General features: G+C 42.3%; 1 protein-coding gene across 2 annotated transcripts in view; it reads left to right on the forward strand.

The window, feature by feature from the left end:
• Positions 1–13,788, forward strand: part of DGCR2 (DiGeorge syndrome critical region gene 2) — a 118,322-nt gene that overhangs the window by 96,316 nt on the left and 8,218 nt on the right. For both annotated transcript variants that reach the window (XM_069756875.1, XM_069756882.1), the window contains 2 exons: positions 6,700–6,852; positions 7,863–8,099. In XM_069756875.1, the coding sequence (XP_069612976.1) occupies positions 6,700–6,852; positions 7,863–8,099 (390 nt within the window). The remainder of the gene's footprint in view (positions 1–6,699; positions 6,853–7,862; positions 8,100–13,788) is intronic.

Consider the following 13,788-nt stretch of genomic DNA (forward strand, 5'->3'; position numbering starts at 1 on the left):
AACTGTCCCAAACTTGCTGTCCCCTGTGGACCCTGAATCCACCACATTTACCCAGTGTGCCGTGATGGACACGTAACGTCCCTGGCCATGCCTACTGGTCCATGCATCTGTTGTCAGGTGCACCTTTGTGCTCACAGATTGCCTGAGTGCATGGACGATGCGCTCTTTAACATGCTGGTGGAGGGCTGGGATGGCTTTTCTGGAAAAAAAGTGTCGACTGGGTAGCTCGTAGCGTGGTACAGCGTAGTCCATCAGGTCTTTGAAAGCTTCGCTTTCAACTAACCGGTAGGGCATCATCTCTAACGAGATTAGTCTAGCTATGTGGGCGTTCAAACCCTGTGTACGCGGATGCGAGGCTAAGTATTTCCTTTTTCTAACCATAGTCTCATGTAGGGTGAGCTGGACTGGAGAGCTGGAGATCGTGGAACTAGCGGGGGTGCCGGTGGACATGGCAGACTGAGAGACGGTGGGAGATGGTATTGTTGCCGCCGGTGCCCTAGATGCAGTGTTTCCTACTACGAAACTGGTGATTCCCTGACCCTGACTGCTTTGGCCTGGCAAAGATACCTGCACAGATACAGCAGGTGGTGCGCTAAATGGTGGTCCTACACTGCCGGAAGGGATGTTGCGTTGATGACTAGCTTCATTGGCCGAGGGTGCAACAACCTTAAGGGACGTTTGGTAGTTAGTCCAAGCTTTCAAATGCATGGTGGTTAAATGTCTATGCATGCAACTAGTATTGAGACTTTTCAGATTCTGACCTCTGCTTAAGGAAGTAGAACATTTTTGACAGATGACTTTGCGCTGATCAATTGGATGTTGTTTAAAAAAATGCCAGACTGCACTCTTTCTAGCATCGGATACCTTTTCAGGCATTGCAGACTGAGCTTTAACCGGATGGCCACGCTGTCCTCCACCAGGTTTTGGCTTTGCCACGCGTTTTGGGCAAGATACGGGCCCGGCAGATGGAACCTGTGGCGATGTTGATGCCTGCTGCGGCCCCTCCTCCTCCTCTGCTTCAGAACTGCTGCCGCCTGCACCCTGTTCCCCCAATGGCTGCCAATCGGGGTCAAGAACTGGGTCATCTAATAACTCTTCTTGTACCTCCTGCGCAACTTCGTCTGTGTCACCGTGTCGTTCGGTGGTATAGCGTTCGTGATGGGGCAACATAGTCTCATCAGGGTCTGATTCTTGATCAGCACCCTGCGAGGGCAATGTTGTGGTCTGAGTCAAAGGACCAGCATAGTAGTCTGGCTGTGGCTGTGCGTCAGTGCACTCCATGTCAGATTCTATTTGTAATGGGCATGGACTGTTAACTGCTTCACTTTCTAAGCCAGGGACGGTATGTGTAAAGAGCTCCATGGAGTAACCCGTTGTGTCGCCTGCTGCATTCTTCTCTGTTGTTGTTTTTGCTGAAGAGGACAAGGAAGTGACTTGTCCCTGACCGTGAACATCCACTAACGACGCGCTGCTTTTACTTTTACCAGTTTCACGAGATGAGGCAAAAGAGCTAGAGGCTGAGTCAGCAAGATAAGCCAAAACTTGCTCTTGCTGCTCCGGCTTTAAAAGCGGTTTTCCTAATCCCAGAAAAGGGAGCGTTCGAGGCCTTGTGTAGCCGGACGACGAACCTGGCTCCACAGCTCCAGACTTAGGTGCAATATTTTTTCCCCCACGACCACCTGATGCTCCACCACTACCACTACCCTCATTACCAGCTGACAATGAACGCCCCCGGCCACGACCTCTTCCACTAGACTTCCTCATTGTTTTAAAAACGTAACCAAACTAACGTTATTTGTTGCAGTCACACAACTTACACGGTGAGCTATAACTTCTGTATGATTTAGCTACCCCTTTACAGGTTGGTGAGACCACAGCGAAAATCAGGCCCAATGTTACACACTCTTTTTTTGGTGGCTGCAAATTAGAGAGATGCCCCACACGCAGGACTGTCACTGAAGCACAAATGTTAATATTAATGTCACACTATTATTTTTTTTTTATTTTTATTTTTTTCAGGAACACTTTAGAAACCCCCCAAAAAAAAAAAAATAGATTTTTGCAGGGAGAATTTAGAAAACAAATGTAACAAACTATATGCTTTCTATGGGCCACTGAGTGAGAGATGACGCACACAGGAATCAGGAGTGGCACACAAGCCCAGAGGCCAATATTTTTCTACCAATGATTGATGGAGTTATTTTCTCTGGTAGATTTTGGAACCCAAATCAAGGAAAAAAAATGTAGGCTTTCTATGGACCACAATTGGAGAGAGAGAGAGAGAGAGATGGCACACCCAGGAGTCAAGACTGGCACACAAGCAGAAAGGCCAATATTAATCTCCCACTGTTTTTTTTGGTTGTTTTTTTTTTTTTTTTTTTCAGGGAGACTTTAGAAAAAAAAATAATAAAAAAAATATGATTTTATCAGGAAGAATTTAGAAACCAAATAAAATAAAATGATTTTTTCAGGGAGAATTTAGAAAACAAATAAAACCAAAAATAGGCGTTCTATGGCCCACTGACTGAGAGATGACGCACCCAGGAGTCAAGACTGGCACACAAGCAGAAAGGCCAATATTAATCTCCCACTGTTTTTTTTGGTTGTTTTTTTTTTTTTTTTTTTCAGGGAGACTTTAGAAAAAAAAATAATAAAAAAAATATGATTTTATCAGGAAGAATTTAGAAACCAAATAAAATAAAATGATTTTTTCAGGGAGAATTTAGAAAACAAATAAAACCAAAAATAGGCGTTCTATGGCCCACTGACTGAGAGATGACGCACCCAGGAGTCAAGACTGGCACACAAGCAGAAAGGCCAATATTAATCTCCCACTGTTTTTTTTGGTTGTTTTTTTTTTTTTTTTTTCAGGGAGACTTTAGAAAAAAAAATAATAAAAAAAATATGATTTTATCAGGAAGAATTTAGAAACCAAATAAAATAAAATGATTTTTTCAGGGAGAATTTATAAAACAAATAAAACCAAAAATAGGCGTTCTATGGCCCACTGACTGAGAGATGACGCACCCAGGAGTCAAGACTGGCACACAAGCAGAAAGGCCAATATTAATCTCCCACTGTTTTTTTTTTTTTTTTTCAGGGAGACTTTAGAAAAAAAAATAATAAAAAAAATATGATTTTATCAGGAAGAATTTAGAAACCAAATAAAATAAAATAATTTTTTCAGGGAGAATTTAGAAAACAAATAAAACCAAAAATAGGCGTTCTATGGCCCACTGACTGAGAGATGACGCACACAGGAGTCAGGAGTGGCACACAAACCCAGAGGCCAATATTTTTCTACCAATGATTGATGTAGTTATTTTCTCTGGTAGATTTTAGAACCCAAATCAAGGAAAAAAAATATAGGCTTTCTATGGACCACAATTGGAGAGAGAGAGAGAGAGAGAGAGAGAGAGAGAGAGAGAGATGGCACACCCAGGAGTCAAGACTGGCACACAAGCAGAAAGGCCAATATTAATCTCCCACTGTTTTTTTGGTTGTTTTTTTTTTTTTTTTTTTTCAGGGAGACTTTAGAAATAAAAATAATAAAAAAAATATGATTTTATCAGGAAGAATTTAGAAACCAAATAAAATAAAATGATTTTTTCAGGGAGAATTTAGAAAACAAATAAAACCAAAAATATGCGTTCTATGGCCCACTGACTGAGAGAGAGAGAGAGATGGAACGCTTAGTACTGGCACACAAGCCCAAAGGGCAATATTAATCTCCCTTTTTTTTTCCAGGGAGAATTTCTGAAACCCAAAAAAAAAATAAAATAGGCTTTCTATGGCCCACTATTTGTGAGAGAGATGGGACGCTCAGGACTGGCACAGATGGCACGCTCAGGACTGGCACAGAAGCCCAGAGGCCAATATTAATCTCCCTTTTTTTCTGGGAGAATTTATAAAACCAAAAAAATATTTAAATAGGCTTTCTATGGCCCACTATTTGTGAGAGAGATGGCACGCTCAGGACTGGCACAGATGGCACGCTCACAACTGGCACAGAAGCCCAGAGGCCAATATTAATCTCCCTTTTTTTCTGGGAGAATTTATAAAACCAAAAAAATATTTAAATAGGCTTTCTATGGCCCACTATTTGTGAGAGAGATGGCACGCTCAGGACTGGCACAGATGGCACGCTCACAACTGGCACACAAGCCCAGAGGCCAATATTAATCTCCCTTTTTTCAGGGAAAATTTATAAAACCAAAAAAAAAATTAAATAGGCTTTCTATGGCCCACTATTTGTGAGAGAGATGGCACGCTCAGGACTGGCACAGATGGCACGCTCACAACTGGCACACAAGCCCAGAGGCCAATATTAATCTCCCTTTTTTCAGGGAAAATTTATAAAACCAAAAAAAAAATTAAATAGGCTTTCTATGGCCCACTATTTGTGAGAGAGATGGGACGCTCAGGACTGGCACAGATGGCACGCTCAGGACTGGCACAGAAGCCCAGAGGCCAATATTAATCTCCCTTTTTTTCAGGGAGAATTTATAAAACCCAAAAAAAAATAAAATAGGCTTTCTATGGCCCACTATTTGTGAGAGAGATGGCACACTCAGGACTGGCACACAAGCCCAAAGGCCAATATTAATCTCCCACTGTATTTTTATCAGGGAGAATTTATACACCCCACAAAAAAAAATACAGAAAAATGAAAAGGCTTTCTATGGCCCACTATGTGAGAGAGATGGCACACACAGGGATGGCACTCTAGCAGAAATGCCAAATTGCCAATCTTAATCTCCCACCAAAAAAAAAAAAAAAAAAAAAACAGGGAATGTCCTACAATTACTATCTCCCTGCCTGCAGTAATCTCAGCCAGGTATGGCAGGCAGCTACTATCTCCCTGCCTGCAGTAATCTCAGCCAGGTATGGCAGGCAGCAATAAGGAGTGGACTGATGCACAAATGAAATAAAAAGTGTGGACAAACAAAAAAGATAGCTGTGCAGAAAGGAAGGAACAAGAGGATTTGTGCTTTGAAAAAAGCAGTTGGTTTGCACAGCGGCGTACACACAGCAATGCAGCTATCAGGGAGCCTTCTAGGGCAGCCCAATGAGCTACAGCGCTGAGGGGAAAAAAAAAAAAAAAAAAAATTCCACTGTCCCTGCACACCGAGGGTGGTGTTGGACAGTGCAAATCGCTGCAGCACAAGCGGTTTTGTGGTTAATGGACCCTGCCTAACGCTATCCCTGCTTCTGACAAAGCGGCAGCAACCTCTCCCTAAGCTCAGATCAGCAGCAGTAAGATGGCGGTCGGCGGGAACGCCTCTTTATAGCCCCTGTGACGTCGCAGACAGCAAGCCAATCACTGCAATGCCCTTCTCTAAGATGGTGGGGACCAGGACCTATGTCATCACGCTGCCCACACTCTGCGTTTACCTTCATTGGCTGAGAAATGGCGCTTTTCGCGTCATTGAAACGCGACTTTGGCGCGAAAGTCGCGTACCGCATGGCCGACCCCGCACAGGGGTCGGATCGGGTTTCATGAAACCCCGACTTAGCCAAAAGTCGGCGACTTTTGAAAATGTTCGACCCGTTTCGCTCAACCCTACTCGGCACCAAGATCTCGGGAGATGAGATTTTCGTCTTTTGCAACACACAGATGTCCTTGACAAAGACGACTCCCAATCGAAACAATTGACTACATCTGTTTTGACTCATTGCTGGATCAAAATAAATTACCCTTTCTGTGATGTGGAGGTTCCTACTTCATCTGGACGAGTCCCTTTCTTGAGCACACTATATTCTGCAGGGCTGCCACTCTTCCTCGTATCAAATCTAAAGCAAGAAATAAGCGTCTGCTTCAGGCCCCACACTTGAGACTCTGGCCAGAGAGCTGTAGCGAGAATAACTTTTCAATTTAGATTTTTTTTTTTTTTTTTTTTTTTTTTTTAAACGTCAAATGGAATTATCGGAGGCAACAATATGCAGTGAAAGCAGTGGTTTCCCTAGTTAGACCGCACATGGAGTACTGTGTCCAGTTTTGGGCACCGGTGCTCAGGAAGGATATAATGGAACTAGAGAGAGTACAAAGGAGGGCAACAAAATTAATAAAGGGGATGGGAGAACTACAATACCCAGATAGATTAGCGAAATTAGGATTATTTAGTCTAGAAAAAAGACGACTGAGGGGCGATCTAATAACCATGTATAAGTATATAAGGGGACAATACAAATATCTCGCTGAGGATCTGTTTATACCAAGGAAGGTGACGGGCACAAGGGGGCATTCTTTGCGTCTGGAGGAGAGAAGGTTTTTCCACCAACATAGAAGAGGATTCTTTACTGTTAGGGCAGTGAGAATCTGGAATTGCTTGCCTGAGGAGGTGGTGATGGCGAACTCAGTCGAGGGGTTCAAGAGAGGCCTGGATGTCTTCCTGGAGCAGAACAATATTGTATCATACAATTATTAGGTTCTGTAGAAGGACGTAGATCTGGGTATTTATTATGATGGAATATAGGCTGAACTGGATGGACAAATGTCTTTTTTCGGCCTTACTAACTATGTTACTATGTTACTATGTTACTATGTTTTGATGTGTTGACTTGTGGCAGTGATGCACATTTTTCCAGATCAACTACAGCTAATGGGAGTGAAGCTTATTAAATCTTTGTTAGAAATTTTGACAGCAAACATACCGTAATAAGGCTAAAATAATCCATCTTTTCTTTCTGCATTTCTAGATGGAAGCAGTCTCTTTGATTCCATGGCCAGTGGCATGCGTCTGATTGTGAGCTGCATCTCTTCTTTCCTTATACTTTCTCTCCTGCTCTTCATGGTTCATCGACTGCGCCAGAGACGGAGGGAACGCATAGAGTCCTTGATTGGAGCCAATTGTAAGCAATGTTCCTGTATATATGTTCTTTATTACCTTTTGAAGATGATTAAACATAAATTTTGTATTAAAGCCACTGACCTTTCTGATCAAAATAGGTCCTAAAACTAGATTCATTCCTCCAACCTAATGCCCTTATAGCGGTCATTACCTGGCAACACTAGAAGGAATATTGGAGCTTACTACTACTTTATTATTAATCGATATCTATAACCCTGTATGTAACTCCTTTCTCATGTACAGCACCATGGAATTAATGGTGCTATATAAATTAATAATAATAATAATAATAAAATAATATTAAGCTGTATGTATAACACTATGTCACAAGCACCTAAACTCCCACTAATGCAAAGTGGCCTGGATTTTATAATTTTACTGTCTATGCAGGGAATGCAGCTCTGTGTCATTAAACACCCTGAATTATGAAGTATTCTATGAATAATTTACACCCCTTATGTTGTATTACCTGCAAGAAGGCATCTACCGTTTTGTAAACCACAAAGAAGCAAAAATTGACTGGTTTCTCCTAATAGAATGAAGCAAATGTGAACAGGTACAAGATGCTATCACTGCATAATATACACACCAAATAAATACAGCAGCACTCTGTGCTCAAAGATGTATGCAAACATTGAATATTGGAATGTAAAAAACTGCATTAATGACAAGATATACCCCCCCCCCCCTCCCAAAAAAAACCCAAGAAACCACCACATAGAAACCTATGCTTGTGGCTAGATTATGGCAGCCTGTAAGTTTTAAATGCTTTCAAAAGTCCATCAGTGACTATGAACCTGTGTATAGGGAGAGACTTAGTCTCCAGTATGTTTCTGTGAAAACTTGTGGCATATGCTGTAGTCAGGCAGTATGAAAGTCATGACTGGTTACCTTTTTAGGAGGAACTTTTAGAGTTTTACTTCTGCAGTTAAGTATACCGAAATAAACCGTGTCATTTACAGCATCTTGTAAGTATTACACATGTAATGGGTATCTTCCTTCCTCCCACAGTACATCATTTTAACTTGGGCCGTAGAATGCCAGGTTTTGATTATGGACCTGATGGCTTTGGAACTGGCCTGACACCTCTCCACCTTTCTGATGATGGCGAGGGTGGAGCTTTTCATTTTCATGAACCACCTCCTCCTTATACGGCATATAAATACTCTGACATCCATCCCCCGGAAGGTCCACCCCCACCATATGAAGCTTCAATATGTCCGGATATCATTCTTTGCTCAACAACTGGTGAGTATTTTATATTCTACATTTTGGCAAACCAATGGTGACGTTATAAATAATACATGTGTATTAAAAGGGATAACCTTATAGTAGGTATATGATCCCAAGAACAAAGGAGAGATGCGTGTCCTAATTATGGATAAAATTTAGTTTCCATGTACACTAACAAGTGTGAAGTTAATCGAGGTTTTTTTCAAGGATTTAGGCTAAGTTCACACTTGTATTTGGGTGCTCTGTGTATGGCTGCGTACTTCCCTTCATATCTGCATAGATGCGCATGGGTCCTGCGTACCTATCTTTAACATTGGGTACGCAGGGACATGCGTCGTTTTGACATGCCCGCCGACCGCAGGGGAGCGCAGCAGCTTATTTGACCCCTTCTTTATGAGAAGAAAAGGACAGCGCTTAGGCTAGTTTAACACTAGCGTTCGGCAGGGCTGCGGACGAAAGCCTTCTTCCTCCGTGAAGCCCCGCCGACTGCCACACCTCTTCAGCTCCGCCTACATGTGCATGCGTCTTGCTTACCCTATCTTTAACATTGGGTATGCAGGCGATACAGATGTATGCGGATGCCTCTGCATGCGTCGTCTTGACTCTGTGCTGACCTGCGTCAAACGCAACATGTTAGGATTTTGTTGCGGTTGGCGCAGCTTCAAAACGACGCATGCAGAGGCATCCGCATACATCCTCATGGCCTGCGTACCCAATGTTAAAGATGGGGTACACAGGACACATGCAGACGTAGGCGGAGCTGAAGGAAGAGGCGTGGCAATGGGCGGGGCTTCACAGAGGAAGAAGGCTTTCCTCCGCAGCCCTGCTGAATGCTAGTGTGAAACCTGCCTATGCTCTGTCCTTCACACCTCTACTTCAAAAGCCTCCAATTTCACTTGGAAGGTTTTTTTTTGTTTGTTTGTTTTTTCCACGTTTTAATCCTGTACTAAACCTCTTATCTGATGAGAAAATACAATCATGGATGATTTATATTGGACTTTCTAGTGTGCATGCAGGTAAACTCTGAAAGAAAGCTTCTATCCCTGTACATGCGGAGCCTTATGGGACTGTACAGACTGCATATGGTTCGGATTTTCTTTAGGCACTTTAACTGGATTTTATAGAAATGCTGGATAAGAAATATCTTGTATGTATGATAAAAACCTTAGCTGTAGTAGTAACTTGCTATTGTGCTCTGTAAAAAGGATACAGTTGTGTGAAAAAGTGTTTACCCCCTTCCTGATTTCCTATTCATTTGCATGTTTGTCAAGGGAACCTGTCAGCAGGATTGTGCACAGTAACCTACAATGTCTGGTCCGCGCCGTTATACTGATTACAATGATACCTGGGTTGATGAAATCCATCTTTTGGTTGTTGTTTAATCGTTTTCAGTTAATGATATGCTTGTGCTCTGGGGGGGTGTCTTTATTTGGAGCTCTGATTAGTTATTCATAATGAATACTGCTGACAGGTTACTGATCCCTCACTGACCCGCCCTCTAGTTTACATAATGAATAATATATGTACATATTGAAGAAAAAAAAACATTCTGCAGGTGCCAGCCATGGTACCATAATTGCATATGTACTAAATACAGTACCGACCAAAAGTTTGGACACACCTTCTCATTTAACCCCTTTACCCCCAAGGGTGGTTTGCACGTTAATGACCAGGCCAATTTTTACAATTCTGACCACTGTCCCTTTATGAGGTTATAACTCCGAAACGCTTCAACGGATCCTGGTGATTCTGACATTGTTTTCTCGTGACATATTGTACTTCATGATAGTGGTAAAATTTCTTTGATAGTACCTGCGTTTATTTGTGAAAAAAACGGAAATTTGGCGAAAATTTTGAAAATTTAGCAATTTTCAAACTTTGAATTTTTATGCAATTAAATCACAGAGATATGTCACACAAAATACTTAATAAGTAACATTTCCCACATGTCTCCTTTACATCAGCATAATTTTGGAACCAATTTTTTTTTTTTGTTAGGGAGTTATAAGGGTTAAAAGTTGACCAGCAATTTCTCATTTTTACAACACCATTTTTTTTTTAGGGACCACGTCTCATTTGAAGTCATTTTGAGGGGTCTATATGATAGAAAATGCCCAAGTGTGACACCATTCTAAAAACTGCACCCCTCAAGGTGCTCAAAACCACATTCAAGAAGTTTATTAACCCTTCAGGTGTTTAATAGGAATTTTTGGAATGTTTAAATAAAAATGAACATTTAACTTTTTTACACAAAAAATTTACTTCAGCTCCAATTTGTTTTATTTTACCAAGGGTAACAGGAGAAATTGGACCCAAAAAGTTGTTGTCCAATTTGTCCTGAGTACGCTGATACCCCATATGTGGCAGTAAACCACTGTTTGGGCGCATGGGAGAGCTCGGAAGGGAAGGAGCGCTATTTGACTTTTCAATGCAAAATTGACAGGAATTGAGATGGGACGCCATGTTGCGTTTGGAGAGCCACTGATGTGCCTAAACATTGAAACCCCCCACAAGTGACACCATTTTGGAAAGTAGACCCCCTAAGGAACTTATCTGGATATGTGGTGAGCACTTTGACCCACCAAGTGCTTCACAGAAGTTTATAATGCAGAACCGTAAAAATAAAAAATCATATTTTTTCACAAAAATTATATTTTTGCCCCCAATTTTTTATTTTTCCAAGGGTAAGAGAAGAAATTGGACCTCAAAAGTTGTTGTCCAATTTGTCCCGAGTACGCTGATACCCCATATGTGGCAGTAAACCACTGTTTGGGCGCATGGGAGAGCTCGGAAGGGAAGGAGCGCCGTTTGACTTTTCAATGCAAAATTGACAGGAATTGAGATGGGACGCCATATTGCGTTTGGAGAGCCACTGATGTGCCTAAACATTGAAACCCCCCACAAGTGACACCATTTTGGAAAGTAGACCCCCTAAGGAACTTATCTGGATGTGTGGTGAGCACTTTGACCCACCAAGGGCTTCACAGAAGTTTATAATGCAGAGCCATAAAAATAAAACAAAATTTTTTTCCCACAAAAATTATTTTTTAGCCCCCAGTTTTGTATTTTCCCTAGGGTAACAGGAGAAATTGGACCCCAAAAGTTGTTGTCCAATTTGTCCTGAGTACGCTGATACCCCATATGTGGGGGGGAACCACCGTTTGGGCGCATGGGAGGGTTCGGAAGGGAAGGAGCGCCATTTGGAATGCAGACTTAGATGGAATGGTCTGCAGGAGTCACATTGCGTTTGCAGAGCCCCTAATGTACCTAAACAGTAGAAACCCCCCACAAGTGACACCATTTTGGAAAGTAGACCCCCTAAGGAACTCATCTTGATGTGTTGTGAGAGCTTTGAACCCCCAAGTATTTCACTACAGTTTATAACGCAGAGCCATGCAAATAAAAAATATTTTTTTTTCCACAAAAATTATATTTTAGCCCCCAGTTTTGTATTTTTCCAAGGTTAGCAGGAGAAATTGGACCCTAAATGTTGTTGTCCAATTTGTCCTGAGTACGCTGATACCCGATATGTGGGGGGGAACCACCGTTTGGGCGCATGGGAGGGCTCGGAAGGGAAGGAGCATCATTTGGAATGCAGACTTAGATGGATTGGTCTGCAGGCGTCACATTGCGTTTGCAGAGCCCCTAATGTACCTAAACAGTAGAAACCCCCCACAAGTGACCCCATATTGGAAACTAGACCCCTCAATGAACTTATCTAGATGTGTTGTGAGAACTTTGAACCCCCAAGTGTTTCACTACAGTTTATAACGCAGAGCCGTGAAAATAAAAAATCTTTTTGTTTTCCCACAAAAATTATTTTTTAGCCCCCAGTTTTGTATTTTCCCAAGGGTAACAGGAGAAATTGGTCCACAAAAGTTGTTGTCCAATTTGTCCTGAGTACGCTGATACCCCATATGTTGGGGTAAACCCCTGTTTGGGCACACAGGAGAGCTCGGAAGGGAAGGAGCACTGTTTTACTTTTTCAACGCAGAATTGGCTGGAATTGAGATCGGACGCCATGTCGTGTTTGGAGAGCCCCTGATGTGCCGAAACAGTGGAAACCCCCCAATTATAACTGAAACCCTAATCTAAACACACCCCTAACCCTAATTCCAACGGTAACCCTAACCACACCTCTAACCCTGACACACCCCTAACCCTAATCCCAACCCTATTCCCAACTGTAAATGTAATTAAACCCTAACCCTAACTTTAGCCCCAACCCTAACTGTAGCCCCAACCCTAACCCTAACCCTAGCCCTAACCCTAGCCCTAACCCTAGCCCTAACCCAAACCCTAGCCCTAACCCTAGCCCTAGCCCTAACCCTAGCCCTAACCCTAGCCCTAATGGGAAAATGGAAATAAATACATTTTTTTTTATTTTTCCCTAACTAAGGGGGTGATGAAGGGGGGTTTGATTTACTTTTATAGCGAGTTTTTTAGCGGATTTTTATGATTGGCAGCCGTCACACACTGAAAGACCCTTTTTATTGCAAAAAATATTTTTTGCAATACCACATTTTGAGAGCTATAATTTTTCCATATTTTGGTCCACAGAGTCATGTGAGGTCTTGTTTTTTGCGGGACGAGTTGACGTTTTTATTGAAAACATTTTTGGGCACGTGACATTTTTTTATCGCTTTTTATTCCGATTTTTGTGAGGAAGAATGACCAAAAGCCAGCTATTCATGAATTTCTATTGGGGGAGGCGTTTATACCGTTCCGCGTTTGGTAAAATTGATAAAGCAGTTTTATTCTTCGGGTCAGTACGATTACAGCGATACCTCATTTATATCATTTTTTTATGGTTTGGTGCTTTTATACGATAAAAACTATTTTACAGAAAAAATAATTATTTTTGCATCGCTTTATTCTCAGGACTATAACTTTTTTATTTTTTTGCTGATGATGCTGTATGGCGGCTCTTTTTTTGCGGGACAATATGACGCTTTCAGCGGTACCATGGTTATTTATATCTGTCCTTTTGATCGCGTGTTATTCCACTTTTTGTTCGGCGGTATGATAATAAAGCGTTGTTTTTTGCCTCGTTTTTTTTTTTTTTTTCTTACGGTGTTTACTGAAGGGGTTAACTAGTGGGACAGTTTTATAGGTCGGGTCGTTACGGACGCGGCGATACTAAATATGTGTACTTTTATTGGTTTTTTTTTTATTTAGATGAAGAAATGTATTTATGGGAATAATATTTTTTTTTTTTTTCATTATTTTGGAATATTTTTTTTTATTTTTTTTACACATTTGGAAAATTTTTTTTTTACTTTTTTACTTTGTCCCAGGGGGGGACATCACAGATCAGTGATCTGACAGTTTGCACAGCACTCTGTCAGATCACTGATCTGACTAGCAGCGCTGCAGGCTTCACAGTGCCTGCTCTAAGCAGGCTCTGTGAAGCCACCTCCCTCCCTGCAGGACCCGGATCCGCGGCCATCTTGGATCCGGGGCTCGAGCAGGGAGGGAGGTGAGGAGACCCTCGCAGCAACGCGATCACATCGCGTTGCTGCGGGGGGCTCAGGGAAGCCCGCAGGGAGCCCCCTCCCTGCGCGGTGCTTCCCTGCACCGCCGGCACATCGCGATCATCTTTGATCGCGGTGTGCCAGGGGTTAATGTGCCGGGGGCGGTCCGTGACCGCTCCTGGCACATAGTGCCGGATGTCAGCTGCGATAAGCAGCTGACACCCGGCCGC

Source organism: Ranitomeya imitator, chromosome 1 (assembly GCF_032444005.1).
Source record: "Ranitomeya imitator isolate aRanImi1 chromosome 1, aRanImi1.pri, whole genome shotgun sequence".
NCBI lineage: Eukaryota > Metazoa > Chordata > Amphibia > Anura > Dendrobatidae > Ranitomeya > Ranitomeya imitator.